General features: G+C 44.7%; 1 protein-coding gene and 1 pseudogene across 8 annotated transcripts in view; one reads left to right on the top strand and one right to left on the bottom strand.

Annotated features, from left to right (window-relative positions):
* Positions 1-25,877, top strand: part of ILRUN (inflammation and lipid regulator with UBA-like and NBR1-like domains) — a 109,811-nt gene that overhangs the window by 50,151 nt on the left and 33,783 nt on the right. For 6 of the 8 annotated variants that reach the window (XM_008262797.4, XM_051855764.2, XM_051855762.2 and 3 more), the window contains exon 3: positions 4-201. The exons of the other annotated variants lie outside the window; for them this stretch is intronic. In XM_008262797.4, coding sequence (XP_008261019.2) covers positions 4-201 — 198 coding nt within the window. The remainder of the gene's footprint in view (positions 1-3; positions 202-25,877) is intronic. 8 annotated transcript variants of the gene reach the window in all.
* On the bottom strand, positions 793-2,391 carry LOC127493150 (large ribosomal subunit protein eL28 pseudogene; annotated as a pseudogene).

Genomic DNA, 25,877 nt, shown 5'->3' on the forward strand with positions numbered 1-25,877 from the left:
CAGGGGCAGAGGCCTGGCCTCCAGGGGTTTGTCTTAAGTATGTCGGGGGAGACCAGTTTGGACATGTGAACATGGTGATGGTGAGATCGCTAGAGCCCCAAGAGATTGCAGATGTCAGCGTCCAGATGTGCAGCCCCAGCAGAGCAGGAATGTATCAGGGACAGTGGCGGATGTGCACTGCTACAGGACTCTACTATGGAGGTGAGTATGTCCTTGTGCAGCCCAGGGTGAAGGAATTCAGGTAACATCTTACAGCATTCCCAGTGTTGCTCACAGAGTTTGTTGAATTGTATAACAGGGTGTGACCTCTTTTAAACAGTTGCCCCTTGCAGGTAAATGATTTGATTCTAATGACTAATTGATTCAGTCTAGTGTTCTTCCTTTTATCTCAGGAATTTAATGAAGAATTAATTTATTTTGCATTATAAACAATGATCTAATAGTGCTGCTGGTTTGTTTTGTGTGTGTGTGTGTGTGTGTGTGTGTGTGTGTTTTAAGATTGATTGATTTGAAATTTAGAGTTACATAGATCTTCTATCCACTGGTTCACTCTCCAAATGGCTACAACAGCTGGGTGTGGACCAGACCGAAGCTAGGAGCTTCTTCTGAGTCTCCCACGAAGGTGCAGGGGCCCAAGAGTTTGGGCCATCTGCTACTGCTTTCCCAGGCTCATTAGCAAGGATTTAGATCAGAAGTGGAGTAGCTGGGACCTGAACCAACGCACTTATGGGATGCTAGCTCTGCAAATGGCAGATTAACCTGCTACGCCATAGTACTGGCCTCTGCTTTTTTTTTTTTTTTTTTAAGAGTTATTTATTTATTTGAAAGTCAGAGTTACACACAGAAATAGAGGCAGAGAGAGTGAAAAAGGTATGCCTTCCATCCGCTGGTTCACTCCCCAAATAGCAGTAATGGCTGGAGCTGCGCCAATCCAAAGCCAGGAGCCAGTAGCTTCTTCTGGGTCTCCCAGGCAGGTGCAGGGGCCCAAGCGCTTGAGCCATCTTCTGCTCTCCCAGCCCACAGCAGAGAGCTGGATCAGATGTGGAGCAGCCGAGACTCGAACTGGCACCCATATGGCATTTGACAGGTGCTTTAAGAATATTAAAAGCAGCTCTCAGGCTGGCGCTGTGGCTCACTTGGTTAATCCTCCACCTGCAACGCCGGCATCCCATATGGGCACTGGGTTCTAGTCCCGGTTGCTCCTCTTCCTGTCCAGCTCTCTGCTGTGGCCCGGGAAGGCAGTGGAGGATGGCCCAAGTGCTTGGGCCCCTGCACCCACATGGGAGACCAGGAGGAAGCACCTGGCTCCTGGCTTCAGATTGGCACAGTGCACCAGCCGTAGCGGCCATTTGGGGGGTGAACCAACGGAAGGAAGACCTTTCTCTCTGTCTCTCTCTCTCTGTCTAACTCTATCTGTTTAAAAAAAAAAAAAAAAAGGCAGCCCTCATTCTCGGAGTCTGTAGACACAAGTCATAAAGCAGAAAATGCACAGGATGTGTATATGCCTTCTTGCTTTACTGTCTGTCACACTGCTAAGGTCTCATTCTTTCCCTTTGTTGCCAAGCTTTTTATTTATTTGAGAGGCAGAGAGAGGAGACGACATGTATATCTGGAAATAGAAAGAAAGGACAAAATGAACACTGCTGTCCCTTGCTCACTCCTCAAATGCTTATAATGGCTGAGACAGGCTTGAGCTGAAGCTGGGGTCTGGGAACTCAATCCAGGACTACCACGAGGGTGGCAGGAACCCCATTTCTTGAGACATCACCATTGCTTCCCAGGTTCTGCATCAGCAGGAGGGTGGAGTCAGGAACTAGACTCAGGCGTGGAACCAAGGCGCTGTGATACGGGACTCAGCTATCTCAGCCTAAGCTAGGCCAAATGCCCACCCCTTATAAGTTTTCCTCCCTCTCTCCTTCCCCCCTTCCCTCCCTTCCTTTGTGAGAAATAGTCTGATTTGCTTTTGGGGGTGAAGAGGCTTTGGCGCTCTTGGCGGGGAAGGTAGGCTTCCTCTATACTATCATGGGCTTCTGACTGCACACGATGGCATGGCCTCTGGGGGCGTCAGCCATGTGTACATCAGCACAATGTTGGCTCTTGTGAATCATGTGCCTTATGCTGCCGAGAGCGGGCCCGTGCGTTCTTGTTGATGTTGATCCATATGTAGGAGGTAGCTGGCTTTTACTGACTGGATGTCCACTTCATGACTACCACAGTACCCCTGCTATCAGCTACCAGCTCCACAGCCATAGTCTTGTGATGATTCAACATGTTGTAGAGGAAAGAATTGTGGGCCTTTGGGTTGCTGGGTTCAGTGTTGTGTCTGCTTGAACCTCTTGATAGGAAACTGGAGCAGTTGGGCATCACCATCTGTTGCAGATGCGTGGACATGGCGGAAGCTCTTCTCAATGCATTGACTAGAAACAGTGGCCAAGCTTTACAAACAGTGATCTGTACTTATTCTGTCTTTTTTACATTTTTTGTTCACTTTTCAACTAAGTCTGTCCTTTACTCATGCCCTATTCCAGTGAATGTTTATCAGATCTAGTAGCCTCTCTACAGGTTTTTTTTTTTTTTGACAGAGTGGACAGTGAGAGAGAGAGACAGAGAGAAAGGTCTTCCTTTGCTGTTGGTTCACCCTCCAGTGGCCGCATCGCACTGATCCGATGGCAGGAGCCAGGTACTTCTCCTGGTCTCCCATGGGGTGCAGGGCCCAAGCACTTGGGCCATCCTCCACTGCACTCCCTGGCCACAGCAGAGAGCTGGCCTGGAAGAGGGGCAACCGGGACAGAATCCGGCGCCCCGACCGGGACTAGAACCCAGTGTGCCGGCGCCGCAAGGCGGAGGATTAGCCTAGTGAGCCGCGGTGCCGGCCTACAGTTTTCATACTAGCCAACGTTCTGATTATTGTTTGGCAGCATACCAGTATTTTTTGGAATGTTTCCTTCGTAAACTCAGATGTCACCTCTCTTGTATCTCTTCCTCCTTTCTGAATGTTCTTTCTCTGTTTCCAGTTTCATCTTTGCCCTGGGATTGCTAGATTCTGAACTGGGCCCCGTTCATGCTGGAATATTTCATCTCACCCACATGGCTTCGGTTGTTACCAGTACACCATACATAGTGATGCTCAAGTTCCTGTCTGTCCGCATGAGCAGAACACCTAGTGTTCTGTAGATTTCTGAATTGTAACATCTCCCAAACAAAACTTCCATCTCTTCCCTACTAGATATTAAGTCAGAAATCTAAGTCATCCTTTGTCTTTTCCATTTCCTTAATAACAAACCAATTCCGGTTGGTTCTACTCTATCCCATGCCCTGGAGAGCCAAAGAGAAATGAACAGTAAATAATCCTTGCCCATAGGTGGCTCTTTTTTTAATTAATTATTAATTTAAGATTTATTGATCTGAAAGTCAAAGCTACAAAGAGGGTGAAAGACAGAGAAGGAGAGAGAGAGATCATCCATCTGCTAGTTCACTCCCAAGATGGCAGCAACATCCAGGGCCAGGAGCTTCTTCCAGGTCTCTCAGGTGGGTGACTGGAGCCCAAACACTTGGGCCATCTTTCGCTGCTTTTCCCAGGCCATTAGTAGGGAGCTGGATTGGAAGTAGAGCAGCCAGGACTTGAATCGGCACCCACAGGGGAGGCCAGTATGTGGGCTTTACCTGCTAGGTCACAAAGCCTGTGCCTCCTTAGTGAGTTCTTAACTAGACTCATGGCTCTGTTTGTTTTTTGTTTTTTGTTTTGTTTTGTTTTTTAGATTGATTTATACATAAAATGTGTATGGCTTAAATTTTATAAGGTTATTAATTGATTTGAAAGGCAGAGTTACAGAGAGGGATTTGGGAGAGAGATCTTCTATTCTCTGGTTCACTTCCCAAATGGCCACAACAGCCAGGGCTGAACCAGACTGCAGCCAGAAGCTTCTTCCAGGTCTCTCACATGGGTGCAGGGGCCCAAGCACTTGAACCATCTTCTGCTACTTGTCCTGGTTCATTAGCAGAGAGCTGGATTGAAAGTGGAGCAGCCAGGACTCAAACCAGCACCTGTTAAAGGTGCCAGTGGTCACAGGGGGTGTTTTTACCTGCTGTGCCACAGTGTCGGCCCCAGCTCATGGCTCTTAACTGGATGTGGCTTATATACCAGTGGGACCTTCAGGATTATTTTAAGGAGTCCTTGTATTAATGTTGTCTTCTCTTTGCCCTACCCATATATATTTAAATATTTGTGTATATATGTATGTATTTGAAAGGCACAGTGACACAGAAAGAGGAGATAGAGAAAGATCTTCTATCTGTTGGTTTACTTCCCAAGTGCCCACTATAGGCAGGGCTAAGTGAGGCCAAAGCCAGCAGCCAGGAAGTTCATACTGATCTCCCACATGGAAGACAGGGTCCCAAGCACTTGGGCCATCTTCTGCTGCCTTCCTAGACACATTAGCAGTAAGCGGGATCAAAAGTAGAGCAGCTGGGAGTTGAACCAGTATTCTGTATGGGATGCTTGCATTGCTAATGGTGGTTTAACTTGCTGTACCACAGTGCCTGCCCTCATATATATTTTTGTAGCCAATGGAAACTTTAAATATTTTTACAGTTTCAAAAATTTTAATATTAGATTAGGCTGTTTCACAGTGCTTGTGTTACATCATTCCTTGTCAGAAACTTTTCTGTCTACTATAATGGAGCCTAACTTCTTGGCATGAGATTAAAGCACTTCACAATCTGGTGTTGCCTTGTTAACGCTTTGATCTTTAGTTTCCACATGCCTTCGTTTCTCCGTGCCCTTGCTCACGTTCTTCCCATTGCCTGAAATATTTTTTTTATTTCTGGCAAACTCCTACTATTTCTCAAAGACCCCCGATTCAGTCACTTTTCCTCCTCCTCTCCATACACCCCCTTTTGTACTTCCCCGCACCCTGGGGAGATTGGCTGCTCTTTTTTTCATTACCAAACACATTGTATCTTAGGTGTTTGCTTTCTTTATTCTTGCTTGCTTGCTTGCTTCTTGCTCCTTGCTTCTTGCTTCTTTTTTTTTTTTTTGACAGGCAGAGTTAGAGAGAGAGACAGAGAGAAAGGTCTTCCTTTTTCTGTTGGTTCACCCCCCAAGTGGCCGCTACGGCCGGCGCGCTGTGCCAATCTGAAGCCAGGAGCCAGGTGCTTCTCCTGGTCTCCCATGCGGGTGCATGGCCCAAGGACCTGGGCCATCCTCCACTGCCTTCCCGGGCCACAGCAGAGCGCTGGACTGGAAGAGAAGCAACCGGGACAGAACCAGTGCCCCAACTGGGACTAGAACCTGGGGTGCCGGCGCCACAGGCAGAGGATTAGCCTATTGAGCCGCGGCGCCGGCCTCTTATTCTTTTTTCACACTAAATTGTATTTACTGAATAATAAATAATCACATTTGTACATGTAATCACATGCATGTGCAACTACATCTCAAAGTGCAAAGAGATTATGTCTCTTCCCTTCAGGACTCTTACTTTCAGGCAACCTCTGGTAAGAATCTCTAAGAAGTTTCACCCACCTCTGAGCTCTAATGTGTTCTCCTCACTTTTCACTCCTCTGCTTCTCTTTCACTCCAGTTAATTTGAAAGATGTGTCCTATCACCTTTAAAACTGAAAGTGATAAATGTCTGATTATCTGTAAATTCAAAAAGCAGAGCACAGTAAATGGTTTAATAATTCATATAATCAGCCGGCGCCGTGGCTCACTAGGCTAATCCTCTGCCTGCGCCACTGGCACACCGGGTTCTAGTCCCGGTTGGGGTGCCGGATTCTGTCCCGGTTGCCCCTCTTCCAGGCCAGCTCTCTGCTGTGGCCCGGGAGTGCAGTGGAGGATGGCCCAAGTGCTTGGGCCCTGCACCCCATGCGAGACCAGGAGAAGCACCTGGTCCTGGCTTCAGATCAGCGTGATGCGCCGGCTGCAGTGCGCCAGCTGTGGCGGCCATTGGAGGGTAAACCAACGGCAAAAGGAAGACCTTTCTCTCTGTCTCTCTCTCTCACTGTCCACTCTGCCTATTAAAAAAAAATTAAAAAAAAAAAAATAACACATATAATCTTTTGGTTTTCAAGCATTTTTTAAGGATGGGGAGCCATTTCCTTGGTAAAAGCACATGCAAGGGCACTTCAGAACGCTGCAGTTAAAATTATTTTTGGTACAAAAAATTTGAAACCAGTGCAGTTTTTTCATAATACACATTTTCTGTTTACTTTTGAAGACCCCACATACAAATATTCCCTTCTAAAGAGAGAAAGGGTAAAAATGAAATTTTGTTTTGTGGAATTGACTTCCTTGGCATTTGTTTCCTTCCCCTCCTGTGTCTGAGACAGCCTCCAGCAGTCTATGAAGTACAGTTCACACACTCTGATCTGCTTCAGTGCAGACTTTTTTTTCCATTCTACAAACTACTCTAGTTCATTGACTCTGGATAAATATATCTTGGTATTAGAGATGCTGTGAGACACAAAGGGGAGATATTATGTATAAACTATAACTGTGAAAACTTAAAGAGAAAATATTGTCATAATGGCCATGATGGGCTCTTCTCTGGTTTTTCTCCCTGCTTTCCTGCTTATATCTCACTGAGCAGAGTGGGGTGACAAGAATGTGGGCCGTGGGGTTGTTTGGACACAAACGTGGACAGACCAGGTGATGTCTCTGTGCTTCATGTTAACATTTGAATAACAAAGGTGTTTTTTGCTTGCATTTGTTTTTGATGGAGTTGGTCTCTTCTGGAAGTATAGTTTTTAGATGGTCTTCTCTAGAAATTACCTGCTCTTTATTTATCTTAAGCTCATTTCTCTCTATTTTTTTAAGGGTTTATTTATTTATCTGAGATGCAGAGTTAGAGAGAGAGAGACAGAGGGAGAAGGAGAGGTCTTCATCTGCTGGTTCACTCCCCAAATGGCTGCAGTGGCCAAAGTGAGCTGATCTGAAGCCAGGAGCTTCTTCCGGGTCTCCCACGTGGATACAGGGGCCCTAGAACTTGGGCCATCCTCCATTGCCTTCCTAGCCCATTAGAGGAGCACTGGATTGGAAGAGGAGCAGCTAGGACATGAACTGCTGGCCAAACAGGATGCTGGTGATGCAGGTGGAGACTTAGCCTACTACTTCACAACACTGGCTCCCTTTTCTCTTCTTTAAGAATAACTTTTTCTGTAGTCTATGCTTTACCAAATGGATCCTCTCCCCTTATTTTTGATTGGCTACACTCTCAGAGTTCATCAGAATATGTGTTCTAAACATGGTTTGTGGACAGCTCTTCATTGTGTAGGGCATATGACAAGACCTCCTTCCCTTCCACTAAATACCGTAGTTTCACCTGTTCATCATGACAACCAACACTTCTTCCCTATCATACACACTTCTCTCTTGGTCAATGACAAATAAGTGCCTGTTTTTTTGGCACATTGATTTTTCAAACCTCAGCTTTTTATTTTCTTTTTACTGACTTTGTTACCCTTCCTCACTACACCTCACCAAAGAAAATAGCTTCTTCGATAAAATTTCCTTCTTAACTCATCCAAGTAGCACATAGTAAATACTAGCAAATTCTAGTATTTACTATGTGTCAGGCATTTGTATTGGACTTTTTGCATATAACTAGTGCAAGAAATATTGTCTGCATATTATGAATGAGGAAGTTGAAGAACGGAGAAAATTAGTGATTTATCTAAGATCTAGTGTTATTAAATTGGTTATAAACTACAGGCAGAAAATAATAAAATAATTTTGTATCTTTTGTCATGAATTTGACCCGAACTGCTCTGTGGGGTTCCAAAGCACAGTTTGGTTCCAGAATGATGATCTCTTTTGGGGTTTACTGAGGATAATGGTCTAGAAATCTTCTCTCCACTTAGAGAGTAAGCATGAGGGTGGTGTTGAGATTTACAGAGCTGATGTTAGGTAGCTGGGCAAGTGTTAGTGCTCCTGTGTGCAAGAAGGTATACAGTTCTATGGCTCATTGGACTCTAAGCAGCATGAGTAGTTCTCATTTTAACCTACACACGAAAACTGACATGCTTCCCCTCCTAGTAGAGTGCCATCTTACAGACTTGTGTAAGAGATTTATCCCAGTACCCAGTGCTTTCCTCTGAGCCACAGTGAGCTGGTTGTGAATGAAGTAAGCCAAGGTCAGGTGATACCCTGCTGATGTGGGTTTTCAGTGCTTAATGTAATTCTTGTTAAATATGTCCTAGGGACATTTCACATGTGGATTACTTATACATGATTCAATTAGTTTCTCAGAGGTTAAAAATGAACCTTTCCTTTCTAAGCTTCCAAACCACTAGATATCCCACATGTTAGGAAACTAATAGGGGGCTCTTGTTAAGCCACACTGATTGTTTCTTTGCTAAAACCTTTGTAAGTTCTTCCATTTCTGCATTTAACAGCATATCCTCTCTAGCCAAGTAATGTGAGGGATTTCCCTCCCTACTCCTCTCCTGTATTATAACTGATCGTGTTGTGAAAGAAGCTCTGATTTCATACATATTTCCTCTTTTTTTTTTTCCCTTAAAGGTTTATTTTATTTATTTGAAAGGCAGAGTTACAGAGAGGCAGAGGCAGAGAGAGAGAGAGAGGGAGGGAGGGAGGGAGGGAGGGAGGGGTCTTCCATCCGTTGGTTCACTCCCCAGATAGCTGCAACGGCTGGAGCTGTGCCAATCCAAAGCCAGGAGCCAGGAGCTTCTTAAATCATGAGTTGCCTTTACAGATCAAATTTTGTTTTGATAAGAGAAATACTAGCTTAAGCAGATTGTGAATTGTATGGGAAATGTTTTAGAAAGAGTATTTCAAAATGTGAGATTTGAAATTCTATTTTTATGCCAGAAAGTGATAGGCTTTTCCACTTTTAAAAAAATTTTATAGAGCTTACATTATTATTATTTTATGATTCATTTATTTATTTGTAAGGCAAAGTTGGGAAAGACAGATCTTGCCATCCGCTGGTTCACCCCCCAAATGACCCCAATGGTCTGGGTTTTGAACTGTGCCTGTATGGGATTCTGCCACTACAGATGGCCCCTTTGCCCACTACAGCCCTGGCTTTTCAGCTTTGAAAACGAAGTCTACTTTCAGTTGCACTGCCACCAAATGATGATGATGATTTGGTGGTTATGTCTGGTTTTGTATGAGTCTAAGGCAACATGAGGTGCTATACTGTTTTAATTAACCTCTGAAATGCAGATATGTAGATCTGAATCTCTATAAGCCAATAGAAAATCCAGAAATCCCATGAAACTTGGATCCTTTTATAAAATGCAGGAATGCACATGATATTTGCATGTCAGGTATGAAGAAAGAAGTTTGCATGGGGGGAGGGTTTGTGTGTTTGTTTATTTGAAAGGCAGAGTTACAGAGAGAGAGAGAGAGAGAGAGAGAGAGGTCTTCCATCCGCTGGTTCACTCCCCAATTGGCCACAACGACTGGAACTGTGCCAATCCTAAGCCAGGAGCCAGGAGCTGCTTCTGGGTCTCCCATGAGAATGCAGGGGTTCAAGGACTTGGGCCATCTTCTACTGCTTTCCCAGGCCATAGCAGAGAGCTGGATTGAAAGTGGAGCAGCCAGGACTCGAACCAGTGCCTATATGGGATGCTGGTGCTGCAGGCTGTGGTTTTACTCACTACGCCACAGTGCCAGCCCCGTTGTTTTGTTTTGATTTTTATTATTTTGGGAAGCAGAAAGCTCCTGTCTGATATTTCATTCTTCAGATGCCTGCAGTAGGCCAGAGCTAAGTTGGGCTGAGCTGAAGCCAAGAGCTGAGAGTTCAATCCAGGTGTCCCACATTACTTGAGCTTTAACCTGCTACCTCCCAGTGTCTGCATTACTATGATAGTATGAAGCTGGAATCAGGGGCCAGAGCCAAGAACCAAACCCTGCTATTCTAAAGATTTATTTTACTTACGTGAAAGGCAAAGTTACAAGAGGCAAAGGCTGAGAAAGAGAGAGGTCTACCGTCCCCTGCTTCACTCCCAAAATGAGTGCAGTGGCTTGGCCAATCCAAAGCCAGGAGCCAGGAGCTTCTTCCACTTGTCTGCTGTGGCTTGGGAAAGCAGTGGAAGATGGCCTCTGCACCCACATAGGAGACCCGGAGGAAGCTTCTGGCTCCTGGCTTCAGATGGGTGCAGCTTCGGCTGTTGTGGCCATCTGGGGAGTGAACCAGTGGATAGAAGACCTTTCTCCCCCCCCTCCCCCTCCCCCCCCCCCGCCTCTGCTCTCTGTAACTCTGCCTTTCAAATAAATAAGTAAATCTTTTTAAAAAAAATTTTTTTTAATTTATTTTATGGGGCCAGCATTGTGGTATAGCAGGTAAAGCCGCCACCTGCAGCGCCAGCATCCCATATGGGTGCCAGTTTGTGCCCCGGCTGCTCCACTTCTGAACCAGCTCTCTGCTAATGTGCCTGGGAAAAAGTAGAAGATGGTTCAAGTCCTTGGGCCCCTGTACCCCCGTGGGAGACCCAGAGGAAGCTCCTGGCTCCTGACTTCAGATCAGCCCGGCTTAAGCCATTGAGACCATTTGGGGAGTGAATCAGTGTCTGGAAGACCTCTCTGCCTCTGCTTCTCTGTAAGTATGACTTTCAAATAAATTAATTTTTTTTTAAATTAATTTATTTGAAAGGCAGAGTTAGAGAAAGAGAGGGTGACCTTTGTGCACTGGTTCACTCCCCAAATGGCCGCAATGGCCTGGACTGGCCAGGCTGAAGCCTTAACCTGGGTTTGTGCAGGAGTCCAAGGACATGCACCATCTTCTTCTGTTTTCCCAGGTGCATTAGCAAGGAATTGGATGAGAAACGGAGCAGCTGGGACTCGAACTGGCGCCTATATGGGATAGAGGCATTGCTTAGCCACAACACTGGCCCCATCACAAATACTTTGTACTAAGGGACTGGCATTGTGGCACAGTAGTTTAAGCTGTTGCTATTAACATAGGCATCCCATATCAGAGTGCCACTTCAAGTCCTGGCTACTCTGCTTCCCATTCAGCTTCCTGCTTGTGCATCTGGGAAGTTAGTGAAAGATGACCCAAGTACTGGGGCCCCAGCCACCCATGTGGGAAACCTGTATGGCTTTTGTATGGCATTCCTGGCTGCTGACTTCAGCCTGGCCCAGACCTGCTGGTTTCAGCCATTATTTTGGTTAAAGATCTATCTATCTATCTATCTATCTATCTATCTATATCTATCTGTCTGTCTGTCTGTCTGTCTATCTATCTATCTATTTGAAAGGCAGAGTGACAGAGATGGAGAGAGATAGAGAGGTCTTCTATGTCTGGAATAGCCACGATGGTTGGGACTGGGCTAGGTCAAACCCAGGAGCCTGGAACTTCACTTGGATTTCCCACATGAGTGGCAGAGGCATGTTTGGCTGCTTTTCCAGGCATATTAGCAGGGAGCTGGATTGGAAGCAGAGCAGCTGGACTCAAACTGGTACTCTGACATGGGATGCCAGTGTTGTAGGCAGAAGCTTAACCATCTACACCACAATGCTGGCCCCAATAAATAAATCTTAAAGGAAAAAAAAATAACACCAAAATAAACTTACCTTTTAATTTCATTTTTCCATGAACTTTTTGAAGTGTATTCCTGTTGTAAAAAGATTCAGTAGGAGGGCAGAAATATAATTTGAAATCAGCATGTTTTCTTATGTTAGCCAGAGCCCTGCTATTAACAGAAACATCTTTGATCTGGAATATTACCTTCTATTTAAAAAAATATTTGAAAGGCACAGTTACGTTGGGGGTGGGGGGGAGGAGGAAGGGGAGATATCTTCCATCTGATGGTACACTCTCTGCATGGCTTACAACAGCCAGGCCTGGGCCAAGCCAAAGTTAGAACCCGGGAGCTTCATCTGCGTCTCCCATATGGGTATAGGGGCCAAGCTTTGGGCCATCTTCCACTGCTTTTCCTGATGTATTACCAGGGAGCTAGATAGGAAGGGGAGCAGCGAGGTCTCAAATCAGCACCCACATGGGATGCTGGCATGGAAAGTGGCAGCTTTACTCACTACACCACAATGTCAACCCTTTTGCCTTCTGAATATAAGGGATGATAGTTATTTTAAAATTTTTTAACCAAGTATACTACTTTTTTAAGATTAATTTATTTATGTGAAGGGATTACAGAAAGAGAGAAGGGTGGAGAGATATCTTGTCATCTAATAGTTCACTCCTCAAATGGCCACAACATCTGGAGCTGGGCTGATCTGAAGCCAAGAGCCAGGAGCTTCTTCCAGGTCTCCCACATGGTTGCAGGGGCCCTAGGACTTGGACCATCTTCCACTGCTTTTTCCAGGCACATTAGCAGGGAGCTAGAGGGAAGTGGAGCAGCCGGGATTCAAAGTGGTGCCCATATGGGATGCCGGCACTGTAGGCGACAGCTTTACCCAGTACTCCACAGCACTGGACCCCAAGTATACGTCTTTATCAAAATAATATTATGGGGCCGGCGCCGCGGCTCACTAGGCTAATCCTCCGCCTAGCGGCACCGGCACACCGGGTTCTAGTCCCGGTCGGGGCGCCGGATTCTGTCCCGGTTGCCCCTCTTCCAGGCCAGCCCTCTGCTGTGGCCAGGGAGTGCAGTGGAGGATGGCCCAGGTGCTTGGGCCCTGCACCCCATGGGAGACCAGGAAAAGCACCTGGCTCCTGGCTCCTGCCATCGGATCAGCGCGGTGCGCCGGCCGCAGCGCGCCGGCCGCGGCGGCCATTGGAGGGTGAACCAACGGCAAAGGAAGACCTTTCTCTCTGTCTCTCTCTCTCACTGTCCACTCTGCCTGTCAAAAAATAAAAAATAAAAAATAAAAAAAAAAAAATAGAAAAAAAAATAATATTATGCTTATTGGTAAAAGAAAAATATTTGTAAAATCATTGACCATTTTTAATTAATTAATTTATTTATTTATTTTTTGACAGGCAGAGTTAGAGACAGAGAGAGAGAGACAGAAAGGTCTTCCATTTTCTGTTGGTTCACCCCTCAAGTGGCTGCTGCGGCCGGTGCGCTGCGCCAATCTGAAGCCAGGAGCCAGGTGCTTCCTCCTGGTCTCCCGTGTGGGTGCAGGGCCCAAGGACCTGGGCCATCCTCCACTGCCTTCCCAGGCCACAGCAGAGAGCTGGACTGGAAGAGGAGCAACCGGGACAGAATCCGGCGCCCCAACCGGGACTAGAACCCGATGTTTTGGCACCGCAGGTGAAGAATTAGCCTAGTGAGCCGCGGTGCTGGCCACCATTGACCATTTTTATATTAAATACTTAGCCATAATTTGCCTTTTTGTGTATATGCATTAGTAAGCTGTGGACTGTAGCATAGGTTATATTTAGGTAAGAAGTGTTTTGTTAACTTACAGAATACAACCTTGTCAGAGTACAAGATTTACAAGTAAAACTTACTGTACTTCCATGATTTTTGTTTTTAAGATTGTATTCATTTATTTGAGAAGTAGAGTTACAGACAGCGAGGGGGGAGAGAGAGAGAGACAGGTCTTCCATCCCCTGGTTTACTCCCCAAATTGTCGCAGTAGCCAGAGCTGGTCCGATCTGAAGGCCAGGAGCCTCTTCTGGATCTCCCACGTGGATGCAGGGACCCAAACACTTGGGTCATATTCTCTACTGCTTTCCCAGGCCATACCAGAGAGCTTGATTGGAAGTGGAGTAGCTGGGACTAGAACCGGTACCCATGTGGGATGCTGATGCCAGAGGTGGAAGATTAACCCTACTGTGCCACAGTGCCAGCCCCTCGGTGATTCTTGTGACAATAATTGTAATGTGCATCATTGGTTTGATGTTCACTTTGCTTATAGGGAGCAGGATAGAGGTGCTGTATTAAATGAATGTATTATATGATATGTGCTGATTTCATAAATAGGAAAAGTATTCATTTTAAAATTTCCCATTCCCTCCACAAAATACTTCTATATATGCTGATACTGTTTCAGATGAGATATTCTTAAGAAGGTTTTGCTGAATTGTTGGACAGTAATGTTTAGTGAGTGCCATTGTGTACACTTGATACTAAATCAACCAGAGCATGTCATCTATGAATAAGGAAGCAAGCATAATGCTGTTGTAGCGTCCATTTGGGGGGTGAACCAACGGAAGGAAGACCTTTCTCTCTGTCTCTCACTGTCTAACTCTGCCTGCCAAAAAAAAAAAAAAAAAGAGAGAAAGAGAAAAAAACTAATGTGGTGTTTTGTTTTTTTTTTAAGAGAATGATGATTTGATATCTTAACAATGTATATAAGGCATTTAAGCTTTTTCTAATATCATAGTCTTTGGTGCAGTTTATATCTCTTAATTACTGCTCATAACGTGGCCTTAACTTTATTTTTAGAAACTTCCCATTAGCCATGTAGTGAAAGGTGGGGATCTTTGAAGATGATAATATCTTGAAAAGCTAATTGCATTCTGTTCTTGTATTAATGGTTTGACTCCAGCCACACAATGCTCTAATGACTTTTTCCTTGGAAGGACAAAGATACTTTCTAGCTGGAAATTAGTTCATTCTGTAATCTTTATCTTGGAAAAAAATAACCCCAAACCTTTCTTTGGCTCTTTGTATTTTTCTCCTTCCATCTTTAAGGAGCGTATGCCTTCCGTCCTTTACAGTGTCAGTACTGGAATCCAGCCCAAGGAGGACTGTGAGCCTCTTGGGCTCCGGCTTTCGCTTTGCAGTGATCAGTGTCCTTGCAGTTTTCTCTTACAGTTTTCTAAGAGTTTTGCTGTATTTTGTTTTGACATGGTCCTGAAAGCTATGGAATTCTAGGGAGGGTTAGGCTTTGTCTCAGTAGCCACTTCAAAGTCATTTTTCCTTTTGATTTTTGTTTTTAAGATTTATTTATTTGAGGAGCTGGCGTTGTGGCGCAGCAGGTTAAAGCCCTGGCCTGCAGTGCCGGCATCCCATATGGGTGCCAGTTCTAGTCCCGGCTGCTCCTCTTCCGATCCAGCTCTCTGCTATGGCCTGGGAAAGCAGTGGAGGATGGCCCAAGTCCTTGGGCCCCTGAACCTTCGTGGGAGACTTGGAGGAGGCTCCTGGCTCCTGGCTTCGCATCAGCACAGCTCCGGCCATTGCGGCCACCTGGGGAGTGAACCAGCAGATGGAATACTTTTCTCTTTGTCTCTACCTCTCTCTGTAGCTCTTTCTTTCAAATAAATAAAATAAATCTTTAGAAAAAAGAGATTTATTTATTTGAAAGGCAGAGCTACAGAGAGGGAGAGGCAGATGCAGAGAGAGGAGTCTTCCACCTTTTGGTTCACTCGCCAAATGGCGGTGACAGCTGGAGCTGTGTCAGTCCGAAGCTAGGAGCCAGGAGCTTCTTCTGGATCTCCCACATGGATGCAGGGGCCCAAAGAGTTGTGCCATCTTCCACTGGTTTCCCAAGCACATTAGCAGGGAGCTGGGTTGGAAGTGGAACAGCCAAGTCTCCTACCAGCACACATATGAAATGCTGTTGCTGCAGGTGGCAGCTTAATCCACTACGCCACAGTACTAGCCCCTCCTTTTGATTTTTAGAGTCTCTCTTTATACTCATGTTTGGAAATCAGAAGTTATTAAGATAAAGCAGGTCTTCTTTTTTTTTTTTTTTAAGATTTTTTTAATTTATTTGTGAGGTAGAGTTACAGTGAGAGGCAGAGAGAGAGAGAGAGGTCTTCTGTCCTCTGGTTCACTCCCCAAATGGCCGCAACGGCTGGAGCTGGGCCGATCCAAAGCCAGGAAGCAGGAGCTTTTTCCGGGTCTCCCACACGAATGCAAGGGCCCAAGCAATTGGGCCATCTTCCACTGCTGTCCCAGGCCATAGAGGAGAGCTGGATCGGAAGAGGAGCAGCCAGGACTAAAATCAGTGCCCATATGGATGCCAGCAACACAAGTGGACAATTAACCTATTGCGCCACAGTGCCAGCCCCAAATTTTATTTCTGACCTAAGACTTATTTGAGGATTTTAAGAATGTTCAGTAATGTGGTTTATTTATCTTAGTATAGCCAAAATACTAGCATTTCAACATGTAGCTCTGCCTGCATTCAGGTGCTCACCCCATGTGTTGCCTGATGATCTGCTCTGTTGGACAGCTCACTGAATGTGAGCAAGTTGTACCACTTTTTTTTTTTCCTATAAGAAATGTTGTAGAATTGGTCTTCATCGTCATTGTCTTCTTATTATTATTTTTTTAAAGATTGATTTATTTATTTGAGAGAGTTACACACAGAAGGAGAGGCAGAGAGAGAGAGAGAGAGAGAGAGAGAGAGAGAGGTCTTCCATCTACTGGTTCACTCTCAGTTGGCTTCAGTGGTCGGAGCTGCGCCCATCTGAAGCCAGGAGCCAGGAACTTCTTCCGGGTCTCCCATGTGGGTGCAGGGGCCCAAGCACTTGGGCCATCCTCCACTGCTTTCCCAGGCCATAGCAGAGAGCTGGATCGGAAGTGGAGCAGCCAGGATACACACTGGTGCCCATATGGTATTTCAGCACTGCAGGCAGCAACTTTAGCCGCTACACCACAGTGCCAGCCCCGGTGTTATTCTAAAGAATTTTTCATCGAATCCAACTGGGCCTTGTGCATTTTTAAATAATATATATTTATTTCTTTTTATCCATTTGAAAGGCAGAGGGAGGGAGCAAGGGAAGGATATCTTCCACCTGTTGGTTGGTTCCCCAGATATCTGCAACAGCTAGAACTGGACCAGATCAAACCCAGGAGACTGGAACTCCATCTGGGACTCCCATGTGGGTGACAGGGCCCCAAAGTACTCAAGTTATGATCCGTTGTCTCCCAGGACACATTAGCAGGAAGCTGACAGAAGCAGAGCGGTTGGTACGAGAACCCGTACTCCAATCTGGGATGCAGGTATCCCAAGCTGTAGCTTAATCCACTGCACCACAACACCCACCTGTTGTTTTTCATATTTGATATTGTGTAATGTATAGTTACATAACCTACTTTTTTTCTTCCATCACTGGTATTATACAGCTTTCCCCCTTTGTTCATGAAATGCTTTCAGACAGTTTTTAGTGGTTGCATATTGGATTTTATTTTATTAGCCAAACAATGTAGATAATTTTTTAATTGAGGTAAAATTCTTATAATAAACCATTTTAAAGAGTATCATTTAGTGTCATTTGGTACATTCACGAATGGTGTACAACCATCATCTCTGTTCAGTTCCAGTGTATTTATCACCCCAAAAAGAGTGTCCCGAGCTATTGAGCCGACACTCCCTATTCTTCCCTGTCTGCAGTCATTGGCAACCACTAATGTGCTTTTCATTTCCAAGGGTAGCTACTACTTTGTGGATGGAGTAAATATATAAATAGTGAAAAAAATCATGATATATTTGCCATCTCAAGAACAGAATCTGGACTGCTGGCTAGAAAGTGAACAAACATAACTTGGTTCATTTATAGTTAAGTTCTTTTTTTAAAAGAGATTTATATATTTATTTGAAAGTCAAAGTTATAGAGCGAGAGAAAGCGAGAGATCTTCAATCTGCTGGTTAACTCCCCAGAGGGCCACAGTGGCCAGGGCTGAGCCAGGCTGAAGCCAGGAGCTTGATCCAGGTCTCACCACGTGGGTGGCAGGGAGACGAGACACTTGGACCATCTTCCGTTGCTTTTACCTAGGCTGTTAGCAATGAGCTAGATCACATGTGGCACAACCGGGACATGAACCAGTGCCTATTTAAGGTCCTGAGGTCTCAGCCAGCAGCTTCATCCGTTATGCCACAGAGCTGGCCCTATAGTTAAATTCTTAAGCATTCTTTTTTTATTAAAGAAGAACATCAGAGAAACAGAATGCACTCTTATTTTTTTTTTTGTTTTTATTTATTTTTATTTTTGATTTTTTGGACTGGCAGAGTGGACAGTGAGAGAGAGAGAGAGAGAGAGAGAGAGAAAGAGAAAGGTCTTCCTTTTCCATTGGTTCACCCCCCAATGGCCACTGTGGCCAGCACATTGCACTGATCCAAAGCCAGGAGCCGGGTGCTTCTCCTGGTCTCCCATGCGGGTGCAGGGCCCAAGGACTTGGGCCACCCTCCACTGCACTCCCTGGCCACAGCAGAGAGCTGGACTGGAAGAGGAGCTACAGGGACAGAATCCAGCACCCCGACCGGGACTAGAACCCGGGGTGCCAGTGCCACAGGCGGAGGATTAGCCTAGTGAGCCATGGCGCCAGCCCAGCATGCACTCTAACGTTGTATCATTGGTTTTTACTTTGAGTTCAACAGCATACTAGCCATGTTACTTTTAAGAAATTACTTAAGTGACTCCGCTTTTTTTATAAGAAAAGGAAGATTATACCTATGTCATAGGGCTTGGAGCAAATTAGAGGAGGTAATGGATATAAAACTTTAAACTTTCAGAATAGTGCCTGTTGCAGTAACTTCTAAGTGTTAGATGCTATTATTGTTGTTATTCAAAGATCTCAGAGACAATAATATCTTGTGCAGTAATCCCTTTTCTACTGTTAACTTGTCTTATGAAACTTTTCTTAATAAAGATTCCTTAAAGTTTTTCTATCTCAGATTATCTTAGTGATCTGTTTCTGTGGAATCATGGTGGGATCTTCAGAGATTCCGTGTCATAAAATCAGAAAGGTTTTGTACATTTGCAGCTTAATATGAAGTGTCAGGCTTCTCATTGAAACTGATTTGGGAGGAGAAGGGTCTGAGTACTGAAGACCACTTTTTCAGATTTGTTTGAATTTCTGTCAATGTATAAAATGCAAGTAGCCAATACATTCTCATTCTATGGATTCTGACCACTTGAAGACTGAAGGAGGTTGTTTGGTTTTGGAATTACACTCAATCGTTTGGAAGGCAATAGAAGTATTTTCCAACTCTTTGGGTATATTAGCACATCATGTGGTACCTGAGGTATTAGTGTATACTGGAAGGAAGGGAAGAGAAGACTGCATGAAATGCGTGTACCTGATTACTAGTCAGTAGTGTTTGATAATTCCTTTGCTTAAAAATGACTTTCGCCGGCGCCGCGCCTCAGTAGGCTAATCCTCCGCCTAGCGGTGCCGGCACACCGGGTTCTAGTCCCGGTCGGGGCGCCGGATTCTGTCCCGGTTGCCCCTCTTCCAGGCCAGCCCTCTGCTGTGGCCAGGGAGTGCAGTGGAGGATGGCCCAGGTGCTTGGGCCCTGCACCCCATGGGAGACCAGGAAAAGCACCTGGCTCCTGGCTCCTGCCATCGGATCAGCGCGGTGCGCCGGCCGCAGCGCGCCAGCCGCGGCGGCCATTGGAGGGTGAACCAACGGCAAAAGGAAGACCTTTCTCTCTGTCTCTCTCTCTCACTGTCCACTCTGCCTGTCAAAAAAAAAAAAAAAAAAAAAAAAAAAAAAAAACAACAAAAAAAAAAACTTTCAACTCTTCAGCATGTAAGGAGCTTAGAAGTGGCTACTCTGTTGTAAGAATAAGTGAAAAGCTTGGAAAACTTTAAAAACTCAACTCAAAGAGGTGGGGTCACATTGCAAACCATGACACCCAAAACTGGATAGACAGGCAGATACAGAGAATTGTAATTAACAGAAGCAAACATCTCTACAGGAAACAGGACAAAGTAGAAAACCTAAAATGTGATTGTTAAATTGCTGTAGGTTCAGTGTGGATAAACCTGAGAGAGAAAAACTCCAGGAGCACTGTAGTCATCAGGGGCTATTACACATTTGTGAGTCTTGCCTCCAGGAGTGAATACTGGAGGGAAATTTCCTGGTAATTTTAAAGTAACCATTTTGAAATACACCACAACACTTGGTTGCTTTTTTAGCTTATTTGAGAGGCAGAGCATCAGAGAGAGGGAGAACAAGCCTGCAAGTGTTTCACTGGTTCATGCCCCAGGTTCCAACAACAGCCAGTGTTAGGCCAGGTGAAAGTCAGGAGCCCAGAACTCATTCAGGTTTCCCACATGGGTGGCAGGGACCTAGGTACTTGAACCATCCATCATCTGTTGCCTTCCTCCTGCAGGAAGCTGGATTAGAAGCAGAGGCAGGACTGAAATCGAGGTGCTCCAGTATGTGATGCAGACGTCCCAACAGCAGCTGATCCACTGAACACAGTACCTGCTCTAGCATTTTCTTCTTATCAAGGCATACCTTTAGTAGAAATTACTTCACCAGAGCCTAACCTATCGGGGTTTTACCAGTCTTACTGACCTTGGGAAAGGGAAATATCCAACTGTAGCCAGTTTTGCCTTCCCTGGGGGAGACAGGAAAATACTCAGTTCCAGCCATTCCTTGCCATCTGACCCACTTTAGGTGGGAGAAGTACTGAGACTCACTTGGTACATGGCGTAAAGCAGTGCTTCCGTTTCCCCACACCTACCACCATTTTACTTCCTTCACGGCAGCTCTTTTATCTGATACATCATGCCTGCCTTTCGGCAGGACATTCTAAAAGGCAAAAAGCAGCGTTTGAAGAGACTAAACAGCATCAAGCACCAGAACCAGAGTCAATTTTAGCAGGAATGTTGCAATTATTAGACCAGGAATTTTTAAAAACAGAATGCTGTGCTTAAGAGCTTCAATGGAAAAAGGAGACAACATGTAAAAACAGATGGAAAACATAAACAGAGATGGAAATTCTAAGAAAGAGTTAAAAAAAAAATCAAAGAGATCAACAACAAAAAAAAAACACTGGGAGCAGGCAATTAGCCTGGTGGTTAAGATGTCCATGTCTCACGTTAGAATACTTGGGTTTGATTCCTGGGCATCAATTCGAGTCCCAGCTGCTCTACTTCTGATCCAGCTCCCTGCTATGGCCTGGGAAAGCAATGGAAGATGGCCCAAGTCCTTGGGCCCCTGTACCCGCATGGGAGACCCAGAAGAAGCTCCTGGCTCCTGGCTCCTGGCTCCTGGATCCAGATGGGCCCGGCTCTGGCCATTGTGACCATTTGGAAAGTGAACCACCACATGGATGATCTCTCTCTCTCTCTCTCTCTCTCTCTCTCTGGCACCCCCTTCCCAGCCTCCCCGTAACTCTGCCTTTCAAATAAATAAATAAAAATCTTAAAAAAAAAAAAAACAAAAAACTAAAAAGCCAAAAGAAGAATAAAAACAGAATATCCAAGACCTGTGAATCAGCTTCAAAAGATGTAACATACATGCTTAATGGGAATATAAGAAGTAAAGTAAAGGAACAGAAGCAATATTCAAGGCGATAATGACTGAAAAATTCTCCAAATTAATGTCAGACAGCAAACCACAGATCCAGGAAGCTTAGGAAATGCCAAGCAGGATAAAGCTCAGAAAACTATGCCTAACATATTATTCAAACTCTGGAAAATCAAAGATAAAGAAAAATCTTTAAAGAAGTTGAGGGTGGGGACAGTTGATGCGGAACAGTTTACCTACAGAAGAACAGAAATAAGAATTGTATCTGACTTCTCAGAAACTGTGCAGTGAAGACAAAAGTGGAGTGAAATGCTTATATTGAGGTAAAACAATTCAGTCTTCGAATTCTGTATCCTGTAAATTATCCTTCAAAAATGGATAGACTTTCTGACTCAGACAAACAAAATTTATTGCCACTATTGCCTTACAAAAAAAGTTAAAGGTTTACCTTGGAAAAGGTAAAAATCAAAAATTATTTTTCTGGGGCCAGCACTGTGGCTTAGTGGGTAAAGCCATTGCCTGCAGTGCTGGCATCCCATATGGGCACCAGTTTGAGACCTGGCTGCTCCACTTCTGATTCAGCTCTCTGCTGTGGCCTGGGAAAGCAGTGGAGGATGGCCCAAGTCCTTGGGCTCTGCACCCACGTAGGAGACCCGGAGGAAGCTGCTGGCTTCGGATTGGCATAGCTCTGGCCATTGTGGCCAACTGGGGAGTGAATCAGTAGAGGGAAGACCTCTCTCTCTGCCTCTCCTTCTCTCTCTGTGTAACTCTGACTTTCAAATAAATAAAATAAATCTTTAAAAAAATTTTTTTCTTATTCCTAATTGATCTAACAGGGAACTGTTCAAAATAATGGCAATAGTATGTCCAGCCATATATGCTTACATGTATGTTTATGCATGTTTACATATAAATGAATTGAATGACAGCAGTGATTGAAGAGACAAAAAGGAAGCATTAGGAATATTTTACTTTCATAAGGTTCTTATATGACTGTGAAATATAATAGTGATATTTGAAAGTTGAAAGACAAGTCACAAATTATACAGACTGAAGTGAAAGAGGATATGTCACTCATGAACATTAGAATGATAAGAAATATTATAAGCAGCTGTCTGCTAACAGAATTGATAACCCAGCTGTAATGGACAACTCTAGGAAGTACACGGTCTTCCAAAACTCACTCAAGAAGAAACAGACAACTTGGCAAGGCCTATGTCTATTAAATAGAATCAGTGATTAATAATCTATCAAACCAGAAAGCACCAGGCCCAATTGGATTTTCTAGCAAACATTACCACACATTTAAGGAAGACATTATTCCAATTTTCTGTAGTCTCTTGCAGAAATAGAAGCAAATGGAATATTTCCTAACTCATTCTGTGAGGCCATCATTACCCCAATAGCCAAATCAGACAGAGATATTACCAGAAAACTATGGACCAATATCTTTCACAAACATAGATGCAGAAATCTTCAACAAAATGTTAGCAAATTGAGTCTTAAAATGTATAAAAAGTGTTATGCACCATGACTGTGGGGGATTATTGCTGGTTTGCAAAGCTAGTTCAACATTTGATAATCAGTTAATCCATCACATCAATAAGATAAAGAAAAAAATGGCAAAATCACTTTAAAAGATAAAGAAAATGAATTTGACAAAATCTAATGCCTATTCATTATAAAACCCATGAAAACTAGGAGCAGAGGATTTTCTCAGCTTGATAAAGTATGCCTACAAAAAACTGACATGGGCTGGTGTTGTATTGCAATGGGTTAAGCTGCTGCCTGCAGCACCGGAAGCATCTGTACAGGAATGCTGGTTTGAGTGCCAGTTGCTCTGCCTCTGATCAAGTTTTCAGCTGTGGTGCACTGGGAGGCAGCAGGTGATGGCTCACATAGTTGTTTCCTTGCCACCCATGTGGGAGACCTGGAATGAATTCCAGGTTCCTGGTTTCAGTTTGGCCCAACCCTGGCTGTTGGAGGCATTAGAGAAATGAACCAGTGGGTAGACGATATCATTGTCTCTGCCTTTCAAATAAGCTTAAATAATTGATTAAAAAACAAAAAGAGCTGGCGCTGTGGCTCACTAGGCTAATCCTCCGCCTTGCGGCGCCAGCATACCGGGTTCTAGTCCCAGTCGGGGTGCCAGATTCTGTCTCGGTTGCCCCTCTTCCAGGCCAGCTCTCTGCTGTGGCCAGGGAATGCAGTGGAGGATGGCCCAAGTGCTTGGGCCCTGCACCCCATGGGAGACCAGGATAAGTACCTGGCTCCTGCCTTCGGATCAGCGCAGTGCGCTGGCCGCAGAGCGCTGGCCGCGGCGGCCATTGGAAGGTGAACCAACGGCAAAGGAAGACCTTTCTCTCTGTCTCTCTCTCTCACTGTCCACTCTGCCTGTCAAAAAAAAAAAAACAAAAAACAAAAACAAAAACAAAAACAAAAAACATCCAGATGGCAAATAAGCATATGAAAAGATATTCACCATCTTATATGATCAGAAAATTGTGAATTAAAACAGTGAGCAACCACTACCTATCTATTAGAATGGCCAGTATCCAGAACACTGACAACATCAAATACTGGTGAGAATGTGGATCAACAGGCATACTCAGCTCACTGTGGTGGGAATGCAAAATGGAACAGTCTAGAGGGAAGACAGATTGGCAATTCTTTCAAAGCTACACTTGCTCTTACAACGTGATTCTGCAATTGTGCTTCTTGGTATTGACCCAGACATTTGAAAGCTTATATCCACCCAAAACACGCACATAGGTGCTTATAGCGTTTTTATTCATAATTGCCAGAAGTTGGATGTAACCACATATTGTTTAGTAGGTGATTGAATGAATAAACTGTGATAGACAATGGAATATTATTCAGCACTAAAAAATATGAGTCATTAAGAGAGAAGAACCTTAAATGCATATTGCTGAGTGGAAGAAGAAGCCAATTTAGGCCGGCGCCGTGGCTCACTAGGCTAATCCTCCGCCTTGCGACGCCGGCACACTGGGTTCTAGTCCCAGTCAGGGCGCCGGATTCTGTCCCAGTTGCCCCTCTTCCAGGCCAGCTCTCTGCTGTGGCCAGGGAGTGCAGTGGAGGATGGTCCAAGTCCTTGGGCCCTGCACCCCCTGGGAGACCAGGATAAGTAACTGGCTCCTGGCTTCGGATCAGTGCGGTGCGGCCATTGGAGGGTGAACCAACGGCAAAAGGAAGACCTTTCTCTCTGTCTCTCTCTCTCACTGTCTACTCTGCCTGTCAAAAAATAAAAAAATAAAAAAAAAAAGCCAATCTAAAAAGACTACATATTGTGTGGTTCCAGCTATATGACATTGTAGAAATGAAAACTATGGAGATAGTAAAAATCTTAGTGGTAGCACAGGTGGAGGCAGGGAAATTGAATAGGCAGAGCTCAGGATTTTTAGTGCAGTGAAAGTATTCTGAATGATACTACAGTAGTGAATACATATCATTATGCAGTTGTCAAAACCTGTAGAATGTGCAGTACTAAAAGTGAACCCTAAAGTAAGCTGTGGGCTTGGGTGATGATGTGTTAGTGTTGATTTCATTGACTAACAAACAGCAGTGTGGTGTGGTATGTTGATAGTGGGAGAGGCTGTGGGAAAAGGGAGTATGTGGCACATCTCTGTACCTCTGATTTTGCTGTGGACCCAAAACTGCCCTTAAAAAACTCAGTCTGTTTAAACAAAACAGTGAACATTAAGAGATAATCTTCTGGGACCAGGGTTAAAACACTGCCTGTGGCACCAGCATCCCATATGGATGCCAGTTTGAATCCCATCTGCTCCACTTCTTTTTTGTTTTGTTTTGTTTTGTTTTGTTTTGTTTTTTGTTTGTTTTTTTGAGAGGTAGAGTTACAGACAGAGGGGAGAGACAGACAGGTCTTCCTTCTGCTAGTTTACTCCCCAGATGTCTGCAACGGCCAGAGCTGGGGCAATCAGGAGTTTCATCTAGGTTTCCCATGAGGGTGCAGGGCCCAAGCATTTAGGTCTTCTGCTGCTGCTTTCCCAGACCATAGCAGAGAACCGGATCAGAAGAGAAGCTGGGACTCGAACCAATACCTGTATGGGATGTCAACACCACAGGCAGAGGCTTAGGCCACTACTCTGCAGTGTCAGCCCCTGCTCCACTTCTGATTCAGCTCCCTGCTAATGTACCTGGGAAAGCAGCGGAAGATGGCCCTAGTGCTTGGAACCCTGTACCCAAGTGGGAGACCTGGATGGAGTTCCTGGCTCCTGGCTTTGGCCCAGCCCTGGCTTTTGTGACTATTTGGGGAGTGAACCAGTAGATGGAAGACTTCTCTATATCTCCAGCTCTGTTTCTCCCTCTCTGTAACTCCACCTTTCAAATAAATAAATAAACTAAAAAAAAAAAAAAAAAAAAAAAGATAATCTTCTAGGTAAAATGAGCTGCAAAGGCTTTCCCACATACAGAGTATTTTAAGTAAATAGATTGATGTTGGTCTCAGGGAAAAGACAATTCTTTTCTAGACTGAAATAGGGGGGTAAAAGCATAACTGTGATTGAGTATAACTAGTGCAGTTTGGCATGATTGGGGTTTCTGTGTTGGAAAGGGTGGGAGATGGATTGAAAGTCTTACTACTCAATGCACAATACTGAATGGTGTCCCAAATTTGGCTCTGTGCCCACATTTGAGCCAGGAAACATTTTAGGACAAAGGCCTGCAGTGGATGCTTGGGTAAAGCTGGGTAGGACCAAAGGAATCAGACTTGCAAGAAGAAGGAAGTAAAGATGAGAAAGAAGTTGCATGC

The sequence above is a fragment of the Oryctolagus cuniculus genome, chromosome 5 (genome assembly GCF_964237555.1).
Source record: "Oryctolagus cuniculus chromosome 5, mOryCun1.1, whole genome shotgun sequence".
Classification (NCBI taxonomy): Eukaryota; Metazoa; Chordata; class Mammalia; order Lagomorpha; family Leporidae; genus Oryctolagus; species Oryctolagus cuniculus.